Below are 25,325 nucleotides of genomic sequence, written 5' to 3' on the forward strand. Positions count from 1 at the left end.
TTACTGACCCACAGTCTCTTTGCTCACTTCAAAGGTTGAAAGAACTTCATTAGGCCTGGCTACCTTGGCCTTCTTCTCATTGGTCACCATGTAAATACCCTCATCTGTGATGTTGTTAGATACATGGCATGCGTTTGATCCTCCACATATCCAGCCTAGCTTCTTCACCTCGCCTTTGAATGTCTTGCTGAAGGCGTAGTAGATGAACGGATTGTACATAGTGGATGTCTTGGCAAACATGCAGGGCAGTAGGCTGACCTCAGGGGGGATGGAGGCACTGTCTCTGAAGATGGACCACAGACTCACAATACCATAAGGCGCCCAGCAGCCGATGAAGCCCACACTGATCAGAAAGGCGATCTGCAACAAACCAAACAAATTTGGTCAGTGAAAACATATTGAATCTCAAGATTATGAAAACCGTTGCCTGGGCCCGGCTTGCTTTAAACACAGCAGAATCATGTTGCGAGCTCCTGCTATGTTACTGATAGCCTGTGAAGAAGAGTGTTTAACTATCAATGCAACCTTCAGTAACAGAGCTATTTATTATTTTTCTGACTGGTGTGATTTTAAATGTGATTCAAGACGAGGTAATCTGCATGTTACATTCACTGTCAAATGTGTATAACACATTTTTGTTGCTACAGTGTTTCTTTTATGAATAAGAAAAGATATACGAATGTGTGCGGATTTATAGTGACTGATCAGACATTAGAACCGGGCAATAACTGAAAAAAAATAAAGCATTAACAATAAAGTTGTTTTTCGTGAATCTTTTAAGGCCCTGAAACCATGTCCAAACAATCGCGACGTTGTCAAAAAAGAAGCAAATACCCTAAACTGGAGAGTGGAAGAGATAGTAAAGCCACTTCACTTACTATCAGCAACCGGCGATGCATCCTGACAACATTAGGTATCTGGTTACTGTTGAGTGTTTTCTTGTATACGTAGAAGAGCTTCAGGACAATGCCAAGGTAGCAGAAGATGATGATTGTCGAGGGCACGACCAGGTTGAAGGAGAACATGGAGATGACAAAGGAGAAGCCTTCGTTCTTCATTTGTCCCCAGGCCAGCGAGCAGGACAGGCCAAAGGGCTCAGGCCCGTATCGGCCCCAGCCCAGTATAGGGCACAGGGCCCAGAGAAGAGCGTATAGCCACGTCCACGCGCACAGGAGCTTCACCTTTCTGCGGCTGATCTTCTCATCTACCACAGAGGTGAGAGAGAGGTTCAGATTCATGTCATGTCACATTTAAACCTGGTAATAGATCATTCAACATGCAAATCCCCGGGCAATCCAATTTTTTTCCCCCTGTTCTTTATTTGTATAATCCCTTTGCGTTGCTACCTGTTTTCTCATTATAATTAGTATTATTCTTATTTTATTCTTAGTTGTCTCTTTTTCTGTATCTGTCCTGTGTTTCGTACTTTCATACTGACAACTGAATTTCCCTTGTGGGATCAATAACGGTCTAAATGTTGAAATAATACTGATGTCATTGAAAGTATTGTATTCCATTTCAACATGTAGTACAGATGGTTGTTAACTTGTGGATGTTTAGCTAATGCTCTTATCCAGAGCACCTTATAGTACAGTCATGACAACAACATAACAACCTTAAAGGACGACTTCACCGATTTTCAACCTATCTTCATATAATTGGTCCTCACTAATACTCATGATAAAATGGTACCATTTTTTTCTACTTGGTCTGTGTCTCAGAGGAGGGCTGTGGACAGTTCAGAGTCCCGTCTACCAGTGACATCATCAACGGGGAATCCAAGCTAATAGAAACTGCAGGCTTTCTATTCCTGGAAAGTTGCAATGCAATAAAAGAAGCCATTGTTCTCGTGTTAATAAAAATCTAAATAAAAAATGTGAAATCTTGTTGTGAAAAAAAATCATGCCTAACGATGATGTCACTGGTAGACGGGACTCTGAACTGTCCACAGCCCTCCTCTGAGACACAGACCGATTAGGAAAAAAATGGTACCATTTTATCATGAGTATTAGTGAGGACCAATTATATGAAGATAGGTTGAAAATCGGTGAAGTCGTCCTTTAACTCCAAAATTAAGGAGGGAATTATCAGAAAACAACATACAGGTATAAGATATTTATGCATGTGCTTATTTCTTTTTCATTAAACAACTACTTGCCAATCTTGATTAATCTAAACTTGCAATTCAAAATCATACCAACTAATAGCCATAGGCTATTTCCTTGATTGTGTGTTTATAGAGTGCACAGCTTTAATCCTAGCCAATATAGTATTTTTCAAAGCAATACAGCAAGTATCCTTGAGGCACAGAGATGCTTGATATATTCTTAGTCGTCCACCAGTGTGGTATCTAATATGGCTGAGCTACAAGCTTTACATTACATTACATTTACATTACACCGTGAGACGTTGTCAGCTTGTTGATAGGCTATGTTAGCTGTGTGACATGATGCACGACCAAGTTTATATCAGAGAGACACAGCAGGCAGGGGTAGAACGGAGGTAGAATGATAGAATGAATGAAATCATTTTTCTACACATTTTCCAGTGTTTAGAAGTATAGTTTATCCATTTACTGAGGTGAACGAGCCATGAAATTCTGACCCTGATATGAACCTGAACAGCATTTGAAAGATAGATGAATGAATAAATAAACTAGAAAAAGTGCTCCTCGGAGCACAGGTCTCCGCCAGGTCAGGTAGGCTATTGTGGCCTCCTGGTGGCGCTATAATAGGCCAACGTGAAAAGGGTGCCATTTCTTCTTAGGCCTTGCACGACAATCGGACACTGACTGCATTCATGATTTGAGAAATTTTGTTAAAAACATGTGTTTCGCTAAATTAGACCTGTTGGTGGCGCTATAACAGGCCAATGTTAAAAGGTTGGCATTTGTTCCTCAACATAGTGTGAATTTGCGTGCAAAGTTTGAGCGCAGTTGGGCGGTGCGTTCAGGATTTGCAGAATTTTGTTCAAAACAAGCCAATAATGCAAACTTTAGATGTCAATCTTAGCCAATCAGTATGGAATATGAAAAATCAAACACATCCGTCGTGATCACATGACTATAGAGATCATGTGTACCGATTTGCGTGAAATTTGGATAAAATTGGAAGGAGTAGTATAAAAAAATGTGTTTTACACAAGTCGGCCTCCTGGTGGCGCTATAAAAGGCAGATGTGAAAAATGCAGGTCAAAGGTTTTTCCTTGACCTATAGGGAGTGTGCATACAAAGTTTTACACAGATCGGTGCAATTATAGGTAAAAACACAAATCGGCCTGTTATAGCGCCACCATGAGGCTGATTTGAAAATTTTCAAATGTTAGTTCTTCCTCGGCCTAATGGGAATGTGCGTGCACAATTTCAAGGAAATTGCATGCTGTGTTCATGATTTGAGGCATTTTGTTCAAAACGGTGCACTCCTGCAAACTTTGGAAGGCATTTTTAGCCATTCAGGATGGAATATGAGAAATCTGAAAGACCCGTTTCGGTTAATGACTATAGAGATACTGTGTACCGATTTGTGGGATTTTTGGACAAAATCTGTAGGAGTACTGTCAAAAAATGTGTTTTGCACAAATCGGCCTCCTGGTGGCGCTATAACAGGCCCCTGTGAGAAATTTGGGGCAGAGGTTCTGCTCTGGTATCCAGGGACTGTGTGTGCACAGTTTGGCTGCGAGCAAGCCAACAGTGCCGGAGATTAGCTGTACACAGACAGATCGAATGACGGACACACGGACGGACGGACGGACGGACGGACGGACAGGGGGTAAAACATACTCTCTCGCCATGCCTTTCGGCCTGGCGGAGACAATAAATATGTTTCTTCAATAAATCTACCTGTCCTACGAATCAGCGCTCCAGATGAAGTCTCTGAAGAGTCTGAACATAAAATACACATCAATATGTAACAAGAGTCTAAAAGCTCCGCTAGTGGCCCCTAGAGGCCATGCACCCAACTGGACCAAAGTGGTTTGAACCCACTGAGATTGCAATCCCAAGATCGGTAGAGCCCTAACTATGGGGATAAAAATGAAAGCAAAATGTGGAAATGTTTATGGAAATAATGTATTTTCAATATCTTGTTTGGGATCAAAGTGTTGGAAAGACAAACCAAGCAACCAGCCAGCCGACCAACATTTCCATCCTTAGAGCACCACTAGCAGCCAACCTCCACCTCGCATTTTCACAAAGTCAAGCATCCGACTTATATGAGCGTGAGAGAAACCCAAGCCTCTTCCCACAGAAAAAGACTTACTGGGAGACTGCAGGCTGAGGGACACGATGAAGCGCACTATGGCTATGATTGTAAGGTTCATTATGCTGGCCACGCCGAAGAAAAATCCCACAAGGCCGTAGTAGAGGCAGGTGGCGTCTCCCCCGAGCCAGCGGTGGCTCCAAGCAGATGCTACAGCCATAGGGTACATAAAGACAGCTGCTCCCAGGTCCGTCAATGCCAGATTGACGCTCAGCAGCTCCGGGGGCTTCATGCTCGATGACCTCTTGAAAGCCATGATGAGGACTAGCACGTTCCCCACAATGGAGAACACCGCTGAGGTAAAGGGCAGAGAGGAGAGAGGAGTTATGACACATCATTGCTCTAGTAGAAACAGCTCCATTGTCTGTCAAATATAAATGAATGAAACCAGTAAAGAGATGACACTTCTTATTGAAAAAGAATATGAAAGGGTTTATTCCGAGAAAAAGAGCGTCGGAAATAAGATATTTTCTCGGCTTAAACCCTTTCATAATTCTTTTAATAAGAAGTTTCATCTCTTTAGGTTTAATTACTTTATATTTGACAGACAGACAATGGAGCTGTTTCTACTAGAGAATTTAAAGCTATCAATTATTATCACCACTGTACAGAAACAATGCATTTTCTTTGTTGTATAAGGCGGGCGACAATAATAGTGCTATACTGTACATTTACTCAAGTGCTGTACTTAAGTACAATTTTGAGGTACATTTACTTTACTTGAGCATTTACAATACTCAATAATTTATGCTTCCACTAAACTACATCTCAGAGGCAAATATTCTTACTCCACTGGAATTATTTGACAAGCTTTAGTTACTAGTTACTTGACTGATTTAGATTACTTGAAAATAGCCGATCTACAAGCTCCCAGCGCTTCACATCCTTTTTTGAAAAGGTTTGACAAATGACAATTTTTTTACTACTTTTACTTGGGTACTTTAAGTATATTTTGATGCCAATACTTTTGCACTTTTACTCAAGTAAAACATTTGAATACAGGACTTTTACTTAATCATTTCTACATTGTGGTATTGCTACATTTGCTTAAGTAAAGTAGTATCAGAGTACTTCTTTCATCACCGGTGCTTATGTCTCTCTTTTTCTCATTTCACTCCCCACGGCCACATCAAGGATGCACGTCGTCTCGTAACCACTGGCAACCAGAACACCGTACATTCTTTTTCCCATCCCGTGCACGTAAGAGCACGTGTGTGGATGCTGTCAGGTGTGACAAAGACAGGGCCATGGGTTCCTTTGTTTGCTCATCACACAAACAGCTCCAGCAACCCCCCCGACCCTCCCTCTTGTCAACACAGTACGGATTTACTGCACATACAACAGATTAGGGGAACAATAAACCCGGCAAATTGCGATGGGACTTCCCTCCTCACAGAGGTGAAATGATGCCACGAGATAATTCCCCCCACATGTCCCCCCAACAGTTTGACCAACAAGGCTTTTGATTATAAGTTAAATAAAAAATGTGTATCTGAGAAACGGAGCAGAAGTTCATATGGCTTGAAATGTTTAACGTTGAACTCAGAACATACAGTAGGCCTATGTGCGAACTCAAAATGCGTGTGCTTTGTTCTATACTGAGCAGAGTGGTACACAGTAAAAACCTCAGTGTTCATTTATCCATTTGTAAATGTGAAATTGTGCAAACGGGTCCATTTGGTTACATTAAGTACACTGATGTTAAGCCTGTATAATGTGACAAATAATTAAAATACAAAATATATATATATCTGCGTATAAGCACAACATAATACAATGTGATGCATTTTGTTCACTTGTAGGTCTAACGTTTTCACTATTCTATGGAAAAAAGAAAACAAAATTGCCAGGTTGAAGGTGGTTAAATGGATACTGAGGATTTTACCGTGTATGACAGGGGTCTTCAGTGTTTTACAGGCAAAGGACCCCTTAGCTGAGAGAGAGATTAAGAAAATTGTAAGGGTGCAACAGAACGAATCGATTTAATCGATTATGAAAATATTGTACTGTTGAAGACCCATGGTGTATGAGAAGATGTTGGACACGGCAGCTAGCATCGTCCTTGACGTGTTCGTTCAACAGGAAGCAGCTGACAAAAGGCTTGTGTGAAGCCTACAGTAGATTCCGGAGAGCTGAGGAGTCATACAGGGGTCGAGGTGACAGAGATGAATAGATGGGCAGAAAGAACCTCTTTCAATTCAATTCGACACTCGGGTGGTCAGTGCTAAAGTAGCTGCCCACCATCACGGGAGTACCTGGAGTACATCCGGCTTTGTCGAGTGTCTACGAACACAATTGGCCCATGTACGGGGGAGGGAAGCCAGGCGGGGGGGGAGTGCGTGCGCGTGTATACGGTATATATACAGTATATATAACCTTTAAATAACCTGACAAAGTCTCTTTTGCAAGTATGCACTGGCCAAGAGGCAGGAAGGACAAAACTCCATAAAACAAACATGCTGACTACCAAACACCACTGTAGGAGTGGGAGTCCCTAAAGCTTAAAATCCTAATAAGAAACATGACGGTGTACGACCAAATAAATACGATATAACCAAATAAAAAAAACACAACAACAAATAAAATTACCGCTATAAACTTAACATCAGAGCAGGTACTGCTATTCGCAAGCATCTCCATTACCAACCTTGTAAAGACCCTGAGTGAAATCAAAGAAGGACTTTTTTAGTTTGGAATGGAGGTCATTCCAAGCCCAGGGTCCAAAAGAAAATAGGCTTCTCTTGCCAGCCTCGGTACGCAGAGGGGTCACAAAGTAACGCAGCCATGCATTTGATCTGAGGTTAAATTAATTATAAATCAAAACAAACTTGATGCCTGTGTAGGTCTATTTATACGTACTGTATATACAGTATACACACACAACGTGTGTGTGTGTGTGTGTGTGTGTGTGTGTGTGTGTGTGTGTGTGTGTGTGTGTGTGTGTGTGTGTGTGTGTGTGTGTGTGTGTGTGTGTGTGTGTGTGTGTGTGTGTGTGTGTGTGTGTGTGTGTGTGTGTGTGTGTGTGTGTGTGTGGGGGGGGATTAGATTGTCTGCATTTACAGGCTGCCTACTCATAACTGAGCTATGGCCATTTGAAGTGTTAAACATTAATGTAACACTGCTGTAGTGCCCAACTGCACCATACAATATGTGTGCAATTTTTTTGGTATGACTGTTCTCATGCCAGACCCCTGAACATTGTTTGTGCCAAGTTTGGTGCGGATTGGAGCAACGATGCGCCTCGCAAGTCCTGGAAGTCCACCCTCTAGGCAATTTTAAACGGTCCAATGTTTTGCGAGTTATAATATGTAAGTCCCTTCTGTATTAAGTGGGAGGTCAGTTTATTAGACTTTAATGCGTGCATGCAGCATTCCTAAGTAGTATGCATGCCTCAGATCGTTAAATTATTATGATCAAGGGGTTTGATATAATGAGCATGAGACGGAGCACTCATTTCATCTCATCACGTTACATCAACTCAAGTCAGTCACACAATTATAACAAAGACTGTATGTAATGAATGACTCCAGGTATTCTACAGTACATGAACCATGAAACAGGCTCTTGAGCTCATTAGATGAAACAAACTGTGCCATCATAATATTTCTCCATGCACTAATCCGGTTAATTTGGATGACATGTGTGATACAGAGAATCTGTAAGTCTTTTTTGATCTTTATTAACAGCAACCTCTAGGGTACTATTAGCTGGGTACCTAAGTACATCCATCGGCACCAAACTGGACCCGAGTAATTGGATATCCTGATAGCTCCTATAGGCTACACATTGACTGAACTCATGCCAAGCAAAATGTACTGTGTTAAAGTTATTATTTATGACATATAGCTAAGCCATTCCACACATAGCTTCTCCTCTCAGCATGACATATTTAAACATGATCAAGTATTAAATGTAGTGCAGTGATCCTGGGTTAGGTGCCTTCGGAGGCAATCAAAGACTAATGGATATCACCCAGGGCTGGGTCCCGAGTGTATGGCCCCCCGGGCTTGAGACCACCTCAGGGCCCCAACACACATTATTTGTATGATTGAGGTCTTAAAGGATTTACAAAACACAAAAAATGTTCAATGGGATTAGCCTCATACTAAAAATACCACTTGGCAAAGACTGCAAGGTCGACAAGTTGTTCATTTCTTACATGCTGCTGTATAAAGACTTGGAGCCTTTTGAAGTGAGTTGCGAGCCACCTTGTTTTGCGGTTTGCACTTTGGCTCAGCACCAAATACAGAGCAAATACGGAGGCGTTATTTTTGTCTTTGAATTAGCCTAATACAATGCATACATACATACATACTGTACATACAGTACATACTGCACATGCATGCATATACATACTGTATATATACAGTATATATCGTTGCTGTCTGGCAGAAACCAGCTAACTCCATTTCTCTACTTTTTCATTTTTTTCCCATAAATCAGTGCTATTGAACACCCTTTACATCTGTGTGTTGGTTTAAAAAATATTGAACCAATAAAAAGTATTAAAAAGCACTTCTGACAAAACCAGCCAACTCCACCAAAGGGGGGTGGAGTTAGCTGGTTTTGCTGACTCCAGGCTCCACACCCTTATCATATATATATATACACACACACACACACACACACACACACACACACACACACACACACACACACACACTCTCCCTGGACAACAAATCCCATGGAGCCCTTCTGACTGACTTGAATGAGCCGAGGCTTCGTTGCTCTAGGTCCTAGGTACAGTACTTGCCTACTTTGCCTGTTCATAAAATGTGCCTCTGTGGGGCGTTTTTGGTTTAGCCTCTGAAATTCAGGGTCAGGCTCTGGAACAGCAGGTACAGTATAAGTCAGCCCAATTATAGAGTGAGTGCCCCACTGACCCTTTCCCTTGGGCCTAGGCCTGTCTCTGTCAGAAACTCTGTGAGCTGATCAGTCATGGCTGGACATGATTGCATCGACACGGTTCACTACCAAAGAGAGAGCCCAGTAAGTGGCTAGGGCTCTAGAGAGTGTGTGGAGCCCAGTGAAAGTTATAGGATGACAGCCCAGGCAGCCAGGCGGCTACTTGTCTGGTGCACTCATTGCTGGGCGGTGGGCGCTGTTCGGCGTCAAAGATAGGTAGGGCTTAGGGGCAAGGTTATAGCGTTAGCTAGGGTGGAAAGGCGAGGGTAATCTAGGAGAGTCTTTATCCACTTTCCGGCTTGGTGTGATTGGTCTTCTTTTGCTGATGGAGACAACTCACTGCGCTGGGCAGACATGTTGCTGATACATCAGCAACTGACTGAAGCCGGACCAGCGCCAAAGCTCAGACCCCGGGGGAGAGTGTCTAACCCCGCAAGAGTTGTATTTTTAAAGACATTCGTAAGAAACTGTTGCCTTTGTCTGGTAACTGTCCTATATGTATTAAGGCCAATAAATGCTCCTTCAGACAAAGGGGAAAAAAACGTCCGGTTCGGACAGACTTTCCGAACTAGTTTCGAGAGCCGGAGAGCACAAGTTCTGAGGAAACTCAGAACCAGGGCCGTGTGCCCAATACATGCGGTGTAGTGCGGTGTAGTGTTTATCCTTGCAGTGCATGTGTTGTGCCTTGAAGGGGATGTAAATCTGGTATTGGTCATGGACGTCATTAGGGGTAGGTTTCTGGTGCTACAGACCCGGATGTTCTATTGTGGGTGTCAGTCAGTAGCTCAGGTGTGGAGGAAGGTTCCTGGTTCAATCCCCAGCTCCCCCTGGATTTGTGTCAAAATGTACTTGAGCAAGACACTGAACCCCTAACTGCTCACACTGAGCAGGTTGGTTCCATGCATGGTTTCCTCTGCCATTGTTGTGTGAAAGTGTGTGTGTATAGGTGAATGTAATGCACATTTTAAAGCGCTTTGGTTAAAGGCTCTATATAAATGGACCATCTACCATCTATCTAATTTACTATGAATAGCCCATAATCTCATGATCTCGTCTGTCATTCCAATCATGCATGCATTAAGCTCTCAGAAATATTTAAAGGAGTAGATCTAAGACATTACTTGTGAGTCCTAAGAGTCAACAGAGAGAGAGAGAAATCGGTTTAGGTATTTTTTTCTTCTTCTAAGAAAACGGATAATGGCAATTGGCAAGTTAGGCCTGAAAGGCTAGAGGAGGTGAATTCATCTGGTTGTTTCATTGATTATCTTCCTATAGCTGCATCCAGAAGTGCTGCTTTGTTGTGTGACTGTCAGCCCTTATGCAAGAATGAGTATTGCTGACAATTTAGCCTGTATGGAATAATGCATTTATCGTTTGTTTTTATGTAATTTGATATTGTTGTTTAAGACCTATTCATCACATAAGAAATCACACCCAGTGTGAAGTGGGTGGTGTGTGGTCATCACAATATGACTCACTTAAAAAAAAGGATAAATGTATTTTTTTTTTGTCCATACTGCTATTCATAGGGCTGCACATGTGTCATGTGTTTCGCTAGCCAATCACAGTCCTGAATTTGCAAAGTCAGCCAATCACATTACAGCTAGTGGTGATGACACTAGCTGTAATGTGATTGGCTGACTTTGCAAAAGTATAGATTTGCATTGACTGTGGAAGGGTTAGGGTTGTAGACTGCGTTGTAGACTATTGGCCAATCACGGTGCAGGATTGGTCAGTGTCCAAAACTCACTTATAGGGGGCGGTTACACCGCCCCAAAAATGTAGAGAGATTTGGTTAGATTTTGGTTGGCCTAAGCACCTGACTGGGACCTTTTGGTATAGTGCATTGTCTGACATATTATACTGTATTTATTTTACTCTGAAATAACTTGAAAATTGTGCAATTGTCAGGTGAACATCTAAAGATTTCTGGACTGGGCTAAGCCCCCAATGTCTCAAGATGCTAAAAGTGTATATAGTGCTACAGTGACTTGCATTGCCAAAAAACTGGGGGTCGGGACCCCCAGGGGAGTCCCGAAATGATTTTGGAGGGTCCCCAGATGACTAGTTTAATGTGCAACATTGTTTTCTCACTCAACAGTAAACAAACCAACATACAGTATAAGCGTATACAGGGTATCTGCACATTTCTGAAGATACAATGTAAGGACTTAAGACCTTTTTGATACCAAATTGGCCAAATTGGCCAAATTGTCAAATATTAAGAGAGAGGAAAACATTGAAAATAGCTGATCTACAAGCGGCAATACAATTCCAAGTGCTTGTCAGGGTGGGGGGTCCCCAGTTCAAATATGATTATTTTGGGGGTAGCGGCCTGAAAGGTTTAGGAACCCTTGCCCTAAGGGATTGTAACGTGTGGGATGGTTTTAGAGGGGTTTGCCCATATACAGGTTCTTGGCCCATATGAGTGACATTATACAAGGGATAATTGACGGGTAGCCGGTCATTATTGATAAATAAATCCCGACAGGGTGATTGCCTAATCACCCTGAAGGGATTTATTTATCAATAATGACCAGCTAATCGTCAATTATCCCGCTTATTACACGGCTACTTAATCAATTTATTAATGAAATGACCCAAAAGTAACAACAAAATGAAGTATTTCCTTGCTTACGGCAATGAAAGTATTCCATAAGTGTTGCGCTGGGAGGACACAGTGTTGATCAAATAGAATACATTTTTGGTTACTGCATTGTCTATTTCTCGCTTCAAATGTTTTCAAAAACATTCTTGAGAGCAATGTTTAGTTGTAAATGACATGGTATGTTTGTTTACATGGCTGTCATGTTGGATACAGCATAAAATCAAGCAGCACAGGTTGATATGAGCAGGTGCCTTTGATTAGACAGTGGTCTGAGCTCATCGGTCATTATCCAGAAATAACACACCGCTGAATTCAGCAATTGACCAATCAGAATCAAGCATTTAACCAAGCCATGTACTAATAGGTTATAATCAGTCAGGGTGCAACATCACATGGTAACGCTGTCTGCCTTATGTTTTACTGTCTGTTAAAGATGATCATTTTCGGTTACCTTTGAGTTTCTGCCTCCATTATTAGTGTTCACAGCAGTAGCAATATTCAGTGGGCAGGCACTCTACATTCTCATACATGAAAAGAAGTTTATTGCAGTAGCTTATTAACACCCCCCGAGCCACAAGTAGCCCATATGCATCAGATTAAGATAGACCTTTATTGATCCCTGTAGGGAAAATACAGTAAATCATTGTGCTATAATACCCTATCGTTGGTCAAATGGTTGGTCACATGGCTGGTCTTACTATGTCTTCATAGGACCACAAGTCTCCAGGACTTTTTTGTGTTATCCTCTTACCTCAAATGTCTGACTGTACCTCGTGCTGTTTACATTTCTGTCTAATAAAGTATTCAATCAATAAATCAGTCAATCAATATACATCTTCCCTCTCACTCTTGCCGGTACCCTCCTGTCACAAATCACTCCTAACACTTTCCTCCATCCCTGCCTGCGCTCTCTTCTTCACCTCTCTTCCATACTCCCCACTACTTTGAATAGTTGACCCCAGATATTGTATTCACCTTCGCCACCTCTACTCCTTGCATCCTCGCTGTTCCACTGTCCTCCCTCTCGCTCACGCTTACATATAATATTCTGTCTTCCTCCTGCTGACTTTCATTGCTCTTCTCTCTAGTAGTACATGCCTCCACCTTTCCAGACTCTCTTTAAACCTGTTCCCTCCTCTCTCAAAAACATCATAATGATGTCCACGAACATCATAGCCCATGGTGCCTCCTGCCTGACTTCATCAGTCAACCTGACCATTACCAATGCAAACAAACAACAGATTCAAGTACACAATACTAAGATAACTTTTTGCATGTTTTCAAATGTGATGCTTTGTGTAGTCCTGTTGAAAACGACTGTGAAAATTACATGAGAACACCCGTACACTGTGGGCTCCAGTTGTAGAATTTTAAGGCTTGTTTCAGGCTCTCGCCCTTCCTCAGACTGAAGTGAACACAAAGAGACGCCCATAATATACAAACAACATGAGACATCAGACACAAGGACACATGACCAATGGCCAACCTGGTATGATTAAATACATCAATGCATAAAATTAGGGGATGGAGGCCCTATAAGTGTCAACATGTACCATTGTATGTATGAAAACCCAATATTCACATAGGTCTAAACAATATACACCATTATGTACACAATGTAGGGCAAATAAGCCCAGTACCACTTGAATACTCAGTGTAGTTAAAATGGAAATTAAAAACAAACTCATTAAACCTTACACACCATCAGGCTGGTTGGCCATCATAAAGTGTGAAGTAATATAGCGGCGCCTCTCTATAAGGTGCAATTCTTTCAGGCAAGAACAACAGGAGACCCAAACTGACCAGAGACTATTTATATTTAAGCCCATGAGTGACATGGCATTAAGAGCATATATCCAATATAATTCCCATTTTAGGAGAAGAGCATTAATATCACTGCCTCGTCGTGGAAGCTGAACATGTTGATGCCAACATAACTGAGAGCTGAAACATTATGTTTGAAGGTTCTAAAGTGTAAGGCAACAGGACTCTTCTGATCATGATTTCTGATATTGCTTCTGTGTTCTGAAATTCTCGTTTTGAGAGCTCATGAGGTTCTGCCAATGTATGCGAGCCCACAGGGGCATCTAAGCATGTTGACATTAAGTGCTCTTCCTGTGTGTGGATGATAGAATTTCTTGTTTTTGCGGGTAAAATTACACTGTTGACAGTTATATATTTATTTCTCTTAGCACCTCACAACTTTGGGTGTGGATTTGCATGTCTTTCCTTCCTGTTAATGTGAACCTATCAGTGGAAGATGCATCATTATCAGTCTTCATGAGGGGATTATTAAGGCTAGGCAATTTTTACAAGGTATCTTTGATTAAAACGAATACTGACTGCACATTTCAATATTTAATCAAGTAGATGAGGACATGAGGATTGATGATGAAGCATCTTTTTATTTTCCATCACTGCTGGAGGTGAAATCATCCAGTCATTTTATGTTGGAAATGATTGTTTACGCGAGCGTATGATTCCTGAGTGAACAACTAGAAAGTCAGAATCAAAAGCCTCATCATAAAAGGAGTTTCAGTTCTCATGATTTGATGCATTATTATTTGATGAATCAAAGTCCCTGTGAAGAGTTCTGACACAGCCTCTGTTTGATGTCACCCACTAGGGAGAAGTAACAAGTACTGTGCTTAAGTACCATTTTGAGGTCCTTTTTCTTTACTTGAGTATTTCCATTCTTCAATACCTTATACATTTACTCCACTACAACTCAGAGGCAAATATGGTACTCTTTTTAACTACAATTATTTGACATCTTTAGTTTCAAGATATTTTGTAGATTTACATTAGTATTACAAAACATAAATTAACCACTTAAGTCCTATTACATACTTTGGCTCTTCGAAAATAGCTCACAAGGCGTGAGAGCTTGTAGATATGCTATTTTCGTGCACAACACTGGCGTGCAACTAAGTATAAACTAGCACCCTAAGGGCATTTGGCCCCTTCCTACGTGAAAGCCCCCCCATTCCACCAGACACTGCCAGGCCTCCTCCCAACTGTCCTAATCACCTTTGAGTGTAATCTACCTGTATAACGATCTTGTATATTGTATTATAGATGTAGTCAGCAGAAGTCATTAGAGAATGTGTTCATTATTATTATTATTCATTTATATACGTTTGTTTGAATGAATGGCTTATACATAACTACATAGTCCAACCAAAGAGCGACTGAAAATTGTGTGATCGGTCTGACTATCAATGATCTTGTGATATTATTATTATATATGTATATATATATATGTATATATATATATATATATATATATATATATATATATATATATATATATATATATATATATATACATACATATATACTATTTGAATTATTTTTGGGGCGGTGTAACCGCCCCCTATAAGTGAGGTTTGGACACTGACCAATCCTGCACCGTGATTGGCCAATAGTCTACAACGCAGTCTACAACGCTAACCCTTCCACAGTCAATGCAAATCTATACTTTTGCAAAGTCAGCCAATCACATTACAGCTAGTGTCATCACCACTAGCTGTAATGTGATTGGCTGACTTTGCAAATTCAGGACTGTGATTGGCTAGCGAAACACATGACACATGTGCAGCCCTATGAATAGCAGTATGGATGGAAAAAAAACACTTTTTTAAATGTTTTTTTTAAGTGAGTCATGTTGTGATGACCACACACCGCCCACTTCACACTGGGTGTGATTATTCATTTATTAGTGAGGCTCAACCCGGAACAAAATAAATCACATAAAGATTGTTTTGGGGTATCCACAGGTGGTATGTAATGTAATGACTGTCATGTGAGCTGATGAAGAGATCATTCATTTGTGAAGAAGTAGGTAGGGGGAGACTGGGGCAATCTCAGATTGCACCTATAAGAAATTAGATAGAACCATGAAACTCATTATGCTCATGGTCTGTAATGACCATTTTCTGCTTGCCAAAGGACAAACTAATATATCATGCATGTCATAGTTTTTCTGCAAAGACACATTTTGAGGCATTAAAGGGACATTTCACCCCTGGAAGAAAATGACCCAATGGTAATGAAGTTTAGGACTCAATTATTATTATTTTTGTGTATGATCTGTGTTTTGAGATATCTAGTAATCTTCTAACATCTCGTGACGTTATTTACGTCACGAGATGTTATGTCATTCCTTTTCCGCACTACATGTTGTCTCGACGCGTCTCACACAGACCAGCTCCAAAGACCGCCCCAATGGGGTGTCCCCACACAGTCACTCCCATTAGCTGCGCCCCCCGTTGCAGAGTGAGACTTTACTTTACCTGAGTTATCTTCTGATAGTTGTACTTGAATGTTGACATGAAATAATAATCCTGTGTAGTGTTTCATAAGCGCAAGCGTGAAAAAAAAAAGACAGCGTGGAGATGCAGCGCTGGTAAACAAACCGTCGCGAAAGGCTAGGATAAAAATACCAAGGATTCGACAGTGATGTCACTACTATGCGACACGGAAGTAGAACTGCATGAAGATAGCAAGGATTTGACAGTGATATGACATCACTAACGAATCCTTGGACATATATGTAACTAGATGAACATGTGCTAGGTTCACGTTCTTCAGTCAGTGTTGCCAGATATTGTGAGAGAAATAAGCAACCAGGTCTAAGACAAACAAACCCAAAAGAGGATAACTAGGCCAACTTTACCTAGACATGTACATGGGATATTATATATTTGAAAATTGCCGATCTACAAGCTCACAACGCTTCGCTACCCATTGTGAGCTTGTAGATCTGCTATTTACAAAAAAATCTTGAGGGGGAAAAAGTGCAAAATGTGGAATATTTTTGACAAATATCTGTTAGGGGCTCCCTGGCACAAATTATAATTTCAGATGGGGGACTGTGGAAAAATACATGAACATGTTTGAGAACCACTGGTTTAAACAACAATCAAAACATTTGGAAACAAGCCCAAATATCAACTACATTTTAGAAAGAAGCCGCTTATAATAAGCAGACATGGCAACACTGCCATGCTGTTTGAATGTTGTCGTTGGAGATCACACCCACATAGAATCTCCCCTGCCACAAGGAGGGGCAGTAAACCAAAGCATTATGGTCATTGTAGTAATGCAGCAGTCCAGTCAAACCGTAGTCAAACACACAGATTTCATTATTTTTCTGGCCATAGGGTGCACATTTTAAATTGTGCTACTGTTATCTACTACAAATACTATTACCATTGAGTGATTGCAGTTTCTTCCAGGGGTGAAATGCTCCTTTAAAGCAAATGTTTTCATCTAGGCTACAGAAGTTTCCTCATACTGTTTTAACCTTTAATGAAATCCGATTTGGCTAGTTTTTGTTGTTGTTTGTAACATTTGATATTTTTGTCAAATGCAGGGTTTGCTTGTGTCATGGGTGGTACGGTTGGGGGTGTTACAACTGACCCTGACACCATCGAAATGTCTCCGGCTTAGTAACAACAACATCAATAGATAATTATTTCGTCCTAATTATTTAAGAAAGGTTTTCTTCAGTTTAAATATTTATGAATGCTTTATTTTGTGGCACAGTCCAGTGGTTAATTCTCTGATATCTTTCTTTGTCAAATGTTAGCTACGTTGTTTATAGCTAACAGGGTTGCTTGTGTCATGGGTGGTACAGTTGGGGGCAAATGTATAATTGTATAATAGATCGTTTTCAGCCATATTGACAAGCTTGCAGTGATGCGGGTGGACTGTGGTAGGGTGGCGTGGATCACGGACTATCATACAGGTAGACCGCAGTATCGCAAGGGGATTCCACTGGTCCCCAACGTCATTCACAGGGAGGTGGAGGGAGATCGTGAACATCTACAAGTTCCTGGGAGTGCACCTGAACAAGAAACTGGACTGGACTGACAACTCTGATGCCCTCTATAGCAAGGGTCGGGGTAGATTGTTCTTTCTGAGGAGGCTGAGGTCCTTCTGGATGCGTAACAGGATGCTGCAGATGTTCTATCTAATCTGTCTGTAATGGCTAGTGCCGTATTCTTTGCGATTGCTTGCTGGGGGGGTCACATTAATGTTTATTCAAAGTCTATCCACAAGGGAGGGTTCAAACCCCACAGGGCATTGACCTTTTAGAAGGATCCGAGAGATTTTGGTGGGAAAATAATCTAGCCGTGGGGCCCATAACTTAGTTCAGAAAGGAAGCTTCGTTGCCTCTGTACACTGCACACAATCTCTCGTGGGGGAGCACACCAAACATCTCTCTATACCAGAGGCTCTTTCAGTGGTTTCTGGAGAACCACTGATCCGATTTCTCACTCGGCATTGCACTTCTTTGGGTCCTCAGCAATACACCTGCCAAATGTGAGGCCGATGAGCGGTTTGCGATATATACGCGTGCTCGCTTGGAGCAGGTTGGGCCAGTTCTGGAGAACCACTTGCGCTGATCCGATCGACTTCACACTCGACACTGCTTCCTTGGGTTAATTACTCGAAGAAGTGTGAGGTCGGTTGGATGAGCGGTTCTGGAGATATGGAAAGGACAGACAGACAGACAGATTTGTGGAATTTATAGATACAGTAGGTGGCCAGTGACTTTGACCAGTTTCCCTTTCAAAACCTTTGCATCATGCATGTCACACAAACAGAATGCGATGCGTTTTGTTGATATAAGAAGTTTTTTCATATAGAGTCAAATCCACAAATCCACCATTTAACTTGCACAATCCACATTATCAAAACCATTGGTGTTGTGTGCCACATTCTGTTTGTGTGACATGCATGATGCAAGGTTTTGAAAGTGAAACTGGTCAAAGTCACTGGCCACCTACTGTACATACAATGATATCATTAATTATGTTTTTTTTTATTAAACTGGAATTAATTGTTCAATGATATAACAACTACTGTATTGTTCAACTATTGTTCAAGCTCAAGAGGTTTTTGAGTAATTAAATCCCTAGCCTGCTGCACTCATGAATGAAAGAGAGTGATTATCTCAGGGGCAGAAAACAGATTTGGTGACCTGGAAGACAGCCAACCATATTATGCTGTAGTAGCCTACTTTATCTGCAATGTTAGATAATTTATGGTTTGGCACGTTTTAAGTCAACATTGACATGGTTGGTGTCTAGTGTGGAAAGTCTTTCATTTGACTTGACACCCAATTAATATATTCATTTAAGTCAAATTCATTCATTCAGTCATCACAGTAGCCTAGACTTCTACTGTGATGGACAGGATGTTATATGCCTCATTTATAAGCTTGCAGACAAGAGCTGATTTTGAAAGTGTCGCATACCCTCACATGATGTTATGAGCCCCTCCGAAAACAAAACAAAGTTTAAAACAAAATGAAGCTTAAAAACAACATCAAAAGTCAGTTGGGCGTCCTGAAGGATACAAACTCAAACTGTCTCTCCCTGGGAGTGAGCCAACACACACATATTACTCAGACAAGCAATGTCAGATACAGAAGACTTCTTTCAAGTGTATGTACAGTATATAGTATAGCCTACATGCACTTGCACGAAAGAAGACTTCTCTATCTGTGTCATAGAGAAGATAGAGAAGACTATCTGTGTCAAACACACACCTATAGGTGTGTGTTTGACAGACAGAGAGGCAGGGTGATGTAACCAAACTAAAAGAAAAAAAAACAGTAGTAATGCCTATTTGCTGACTGAACTGACTATACTTTCGTATCTTTGTCTTTATTATTTCAATATTTTATTTGTAGTTATGTGTTTTTCCTTCCAGGCAAATAGGGCCAAATTAACAGCAAAGTCTGATTTCACTGTGGAGCACAGTAGGAAGGTCACTTCATGCTGGTGTTGCTTAACACTGAGCAGGCAGAACAGCATGATCCAGCAAGCCAGTCAATGTGCCCTGTAGGCTACTACAACTACAATAATACCAGTGGTGGAAAAAGTACTTAAATTTTTCACTGAAGTAAAAGTATCAATACTGCAATGTAGAAATACTATACTAATAGTAAAAGTCCGGAATAAAAAATGTACTTGAGTAAAAGTACAAAAGTATTGGTATCAAAATGTATACTTAAAGTACCAAAAGTAGAAAGTACTCATTATGCAGAATATCCCGTTTCACAAGTTTTCAAATGAAAACATTTAAAAAATATTTAGATTTATTTTTTCAACTGGCCGAAATGTATAAACAGCTGAAGTGGTTAATGTATGTTTTGTAATACTAATCCAAATCTACGAAGTAACTAGTAACTAAAGTTTTCAAATAATTGTGGTGGAGTAAAAAGTACAATATTTGCCTCTCAGATGTAGTGGAGTATACAGTAGAAGTAAAAGTACTGAAAACTGGAAATACTCCAGTAAAGTAAAGAAAAAACCTCAAAATGTACAGTAATTAAAAGTACAGTACTTGCGTAAATTTACTTAGTTACTCTACACCACTGAATAATCCATATACACAAATAACAGCCAGCCAGACTTACCTATAACTAGCAGGAAAACCCCGGTTCCAATATCAAGCGCAGGTGACAATTTGGACGCATAGATATCCATCGGAAAGGTGAAGATCACTGCTAAATTAGTCTACGGAATTATTGGAGAGATCATGCACTTTCATCAGGACCAAATCGGTATCCGCACCACCATGTGTAACCGTCCTAAGGTATCAAATCCATCTGATCCTATATGAAGAGAAACCAAACCACTGGTGGAGACGCGTAATGGACAGCTCCGATCAGAGCGCAGCAGCACTAAAGCATCCGTTATGTAGCCCATGGACGGACGCATCGGTTATGGAAGGCAACAGAAGGTCCTGTTATGGAACACCAAGTGTTGCCTTATTGATCCTCCTGGAGAAAAAGACCCGATCTGTGCTGCATGCATGGAGCGGAGACATCGGGTAGAGCAGGGGTCTTCAACGGGGGGTACGGGACCCCTAGGGGGTCCTCAGAGTTCTACAGGGGGTCCTCCAAATCTTTGTGTGATTGCTGATTGGACCTTTTTTTATTTTATGTTTTTGCATTAACCACATGAACCCTATAATCTCTATTCCGAGGGGAACATTGGCCAGAATAGCAGATCTACAAGCCCACAGTAGGCTACAGCTATACAAGCTTGTAGATCGGCTAATTTTGGCAAAGAAGTTTGGTGTAGGGGGAAAAAAGAGCAGACCAATTACGTACAGAGCCACAGGTCAAGTTTACTAAGTATTGAGGGTTTAAGTGGTTAAATGTCTGAAAAACATGAATTTACTCAACACAGATGATAGTGCTGTCAAACAAGTCAATGAAGCTATCTATGGAATCTATGAACAAATGTAATCTGCCACATGATTTTATTCCATCTGTAGTGGGGGTCCCTGCTTCATCTCTCTCTCTCAGCTAGGGGTCTTTGACCTTAAAAATGTTGAAGACACACAAAACAATAAAGGTGCCAACTGGAACCAAATCTGGTTCTTCAGAGTGATGCCATATAAGAAACATTTCTTGTTCCAGAAAGTACGTTCAGACCATTTATTAGAATGGTTCTATAAATAACCCAAACCCCGCCCTAGGTGATTGTTTCATGCAATCAATTCTCAACCTGTTGTTTCTCTTGTGTGTTGGCTAGTGAGGCGCGTCCTAGCAAGACCTGACAGAATGGGTTTCATTTGGAGCCAGTAGGCCTACGTTTCGAGCCAGTGTGACGTCGTCTGTTAAGAGGTCTGTAGGCTTTTAAAGAACCATTTAAGAACCATTATTTTTCTGTGTGTAGAGATAGCCTAGCCATGGTTCACATTACGCTCGTCTGTCACAAGCGTCATGGCGCTACTTGTTCCTGTTCCTTTTTAAAGGTTACATTTACAACCAGTACATCTATATAAAAGTTCAGATTTCAATGAAAAGTTCTGATTACCCGGCTACGGATGTTACAAGTTAAAGCGCATGGGTCTAAGTACCCGTATCTTCCGTATTGTTCAATAAAAAGCTTTTTAATCCGATCGCCAGCCATTTTATTTTTCATAATGTGTCAGGGTGCAATACACCTTTCAACCAATAAGGGGCGTAGTTGAAAGCATAGGGAGAAAATTCGGAAAAAATGGCCGGCGATCTGATTAAAAAGCTTTTTATTGAACAATACGGAAGATACAGGTACTTAGACCCATGCACTTTAACTTGTAACATCCTAGGCCTGGGGGTGAACTTTTTATATTTGAAATGTGAACGCGTTTATGTAGATGTGCTGACTGTTGTAAATGTAAAAAATTACTGTCATGTTTCAGGTGGCGCCTGCCAGAGCTGTGAGTCATCAGGATTGCATCCACCCCCATGCACTCAGGACCCCCACTCACTGGACAAGTTTTTAGGCAAGCATGACGTTGCTGCACTTAACTCTTAATGAATTTAGCAAAACAGGTCAAATCCAGCTTTCATTTCAGATAACATCTTTATTTCAAAAACAATATCGTCATGAAATCTTTGCATCTATTATACATTCCGCCATATCCTCATACATAGGAGTCTAATATTAAAATGTGTCCATCCCTTCTTTCATAAACAGAATTTCCTTTTCTTTTTACCATAATGTAATATTTCACGTTTTACATGGAAAGTGTGTCAGGGCCAGCTGGAATCAATGGGCTATGTGGGCCCTCCACATGCTGGTGGAACATAAAGCAGCAACAGCATCAAATAGTTACAAGAAAAACACATGATTCATGTTTGACTATTCATGATGCAATACGAAGGGATATTGATTTACACACAGTATGAAATCTCTTCAAAAGAAAAAAAAATACATGTCAACAATTATTTATTCATCATCCACCCACTAACTTCTATCAGGCCAGAGCATTTCATCCACATCACAGCATATGGTTTCTCTGGCCATGCACCTAGGGAATAAATACTGAATGTCGGCATGTAGTAAACATGTAGTTTGTTTACCAAAAACATTGGAAACGTGCTATTAATTAAAATAACAAAATAGCCAAGTGTTTATAGCTGTTAACTGTTTTGATACAGTATAGCTTGGATTTTATTTCTGAGACATTTGCCAAATCAATTGAGAAAAGCCATTAAAATAACATGTTAATTAGGCTACTCTTTACATCCCTCGATGAGAGGTTTATTTCTGCGTAATATCTTACTCTTGTGTCAAGTCAAAATGCATTTAGTAGGAATCAGTGATAAAGTAATGGTCTAAAAGCCGACCCATAACGTGTGCACGTTGATCCACCTTTCTGATTGTCTCCCACAGTATAATCTTCCTTGGCTGGTTTGACATTTTCCTCAAGGGGGACCATTTGCATTTCTGACCCCCTGTGGAGTCAAAATGCTAATGCTAACTAATTAATTAGCCTTCAATGTTAACAACGTGAACCCTAGCGTCCCTATGGGACGAACATTCAATGAAAATAGCAGATCTAAGCTCACAACGCGTGACTACCATGAGATCTCAACGTGTCAACGGAGTCAATGAGAATCGGCTGGACAGCTTGTGAAGAAACACTCTTTCTGAATTATTGCGACCGCTGTCATATAATCGGTTCAGGAATATAAAAGAAGACATATCACAGGTTGTTTTGTGACCACTAGTTTTTCGACGTGCTGTTGTTCGACGTGCACAGTAGGTAGTTTTATTGAGGCCTCTAAACAGCGGCAGGTATCGTTTCAGGCTTGGTAGTATCGCGATATTTGGTTGTCAGACTGCCAATGATGGACGGCCTCACGATACTTTGGCACGTTCATAAACTTACTGTGCTATTTAAATACCTCTATAATGTGTGATATGTCTTCTTTTTTCCTGGACCGAGTATTTTACAAAGGTCTCATAGTAATTCAGAAATAGTGATTATTTATAAGCTGGTCCACCTGGCCCCATTGACTCCGATGAATTCCATCGAAGTCCCGGCTGCATTTTGCTACCCAGTGCGACGAATCTGACGGCTGGAATTGCCTGATTGAGAAAATGATGTCGGCGACCTTTCCTTAAATTTTGTTTCCTTGTGCGCGACCCAGAAATATACCTCTAATCAGTGTTTCTATATTGGAAAACATGTGTACAAAAACATGAACTATGTTAAAAGTTGTCAAAATGTCCCATATACTGTACCATGTATATGCAAACTGGTGCTGCCATTATCAAAAGTCTATGTTCACTATAAATCAGCCAATATTGGACTTAACTGAACAAATAAGCCCCAACCCGTAGGAGTACATGCAATGACCAATATTACCTTCCCCACCCGGCTTCCCTCCCACGAACACGGGAGGCATGAGCTCGGCCCTGGCCTCCCTAGGTTGGCATAGGGAAGGTAGTGCCCAGGATTAATTGGCACTGGGTGTAAAAAATGGGGTTACAAAATCGTGGGATAAAAATGTAAGTTAAAAAAAAATAGAGTAGACGCTCGACAAAGCCGGATGCACCACGATGGATTCGAACCCACAACCTCCATGGTGGTGGGCGGTGACTTTACCACTGCACCACCCGAGCGCCAGATTAGAGTCATTAGTGTTTGTTTTATTTTCATAATTATACTTTGTAATCATTTCTTGTTTTTTTAATATTTTATGTGCACTATGCAGTTTATTACAATTAAAATTAACTTAATCTGGGAAGTCTGTCACCATTTTTTTATTCTTAATTTAACGTGATAATTTGTATTCAAAGTTATTTTTGCATAGTGTATGCGGATTATGCTAATGAGGAAAGCTTGCATAACTGCACCATGTCATGCATTTCTGGACATCACAAACATGGACATAGACTCGATCGCCTTTGACTTTCTAGGAACCCCAATAATCAAAATATATTAAAGTGAAAATTATGGCCACCACAATTTGATGAATAGGGCCCCTGAAAAGTAAGCATGGCCAAATTATATGACATCCCACAATTTATATTTTTCTAGTTTTTCATACCAGGCCTTCTCAACTTTGATTGGCTCCGTCGAAGTTCCCTGTCGGCTCCAGAGAAGGCATGGAACCCTGGTAAGCCTGCAGCCATCTCCTAAAAAAATAAATCCTAACCAAGTGCATGCACTACTTATTATCCGTTTCTTGTTCCCCACACCAATGATGAAGTAGGTACTGTAGGTGTCCTTCAATGACGATACCATCGGATTGTACAAGCTTATATTGGCCAATTTATATTTTTCCAGTTTTTCACACCAAGTCTTCTCAACTTTGATTGGCTCCCGCAAAGTTTCCCAGTGTAGTTTGGGTTGTAAGTAATTGAGAGGTGTTGACACCTTTATGAACACATTGGTGAAGAAAGCTATTGGTAAGCAATTGTTTTGCAGATGGCTAAAAAGTTGGCATAATAATAATTGGTAATTAAAAAAAAGAAGAAAATGTTTTAATGGCAGCACTCATTTGCACACCAGCATGCTACAGGCACATGTGATCACTTTAAGAATAGTATCATTGTGATCATTGACCCTTAAAACATAGGTCTGGACACCTTATTTGTTCAGTCAAGTGCAATATCGGCTGATTTAGATTATAGTGAAAATAGATAATCGATAATGGCGGCACCAATTTGCATATAAATGGTATTTGGGACATTTTGACACATTTTTAACATAGCTCATCATTTTGTAAAAAAAAAAATCCCCATTTAGAA

At 40.7% G+C, this 25,325-nt stretch overlaps 1 protein-coding gene across 1 annotated transcript; it reads right to left on the minus strand.

Moving 5' to 3' along the window:
* opn8b (opsin 8, group member b) lies at window positions 1-20,273 on the minus strand (the record flags this gene model as incomplete). Its single annotated transcript, XM_084082068.1, has 4 exons — window positions 1-360; window positions 879-1,204; window positions 4,257-4,550; window positions 20,204-20,273. The coding sequence occupies 4 exons, from the start codon at window positions 20,271-20,273 to the stop codon at window positions 1-3; spliced, it is 1,050 nt and encodes a 349-aa protein (XP_083938194.1).
* Window positions 20,274-25,325: the final 5,052 nt, after the last annotated feature.

This window comes from Gymnoscopelus microlampas (assembly GCF_963454915.1).
Source record: "Gymnoscopelus microlampas genome assembly, chromosome: 16".
NCBI lineage: Eukaryota > Metazoa > Chordata > Actinopteri > Myctophiformes > Myctophidae > Gymnoscopelus > Gymnoscopelus microlampas.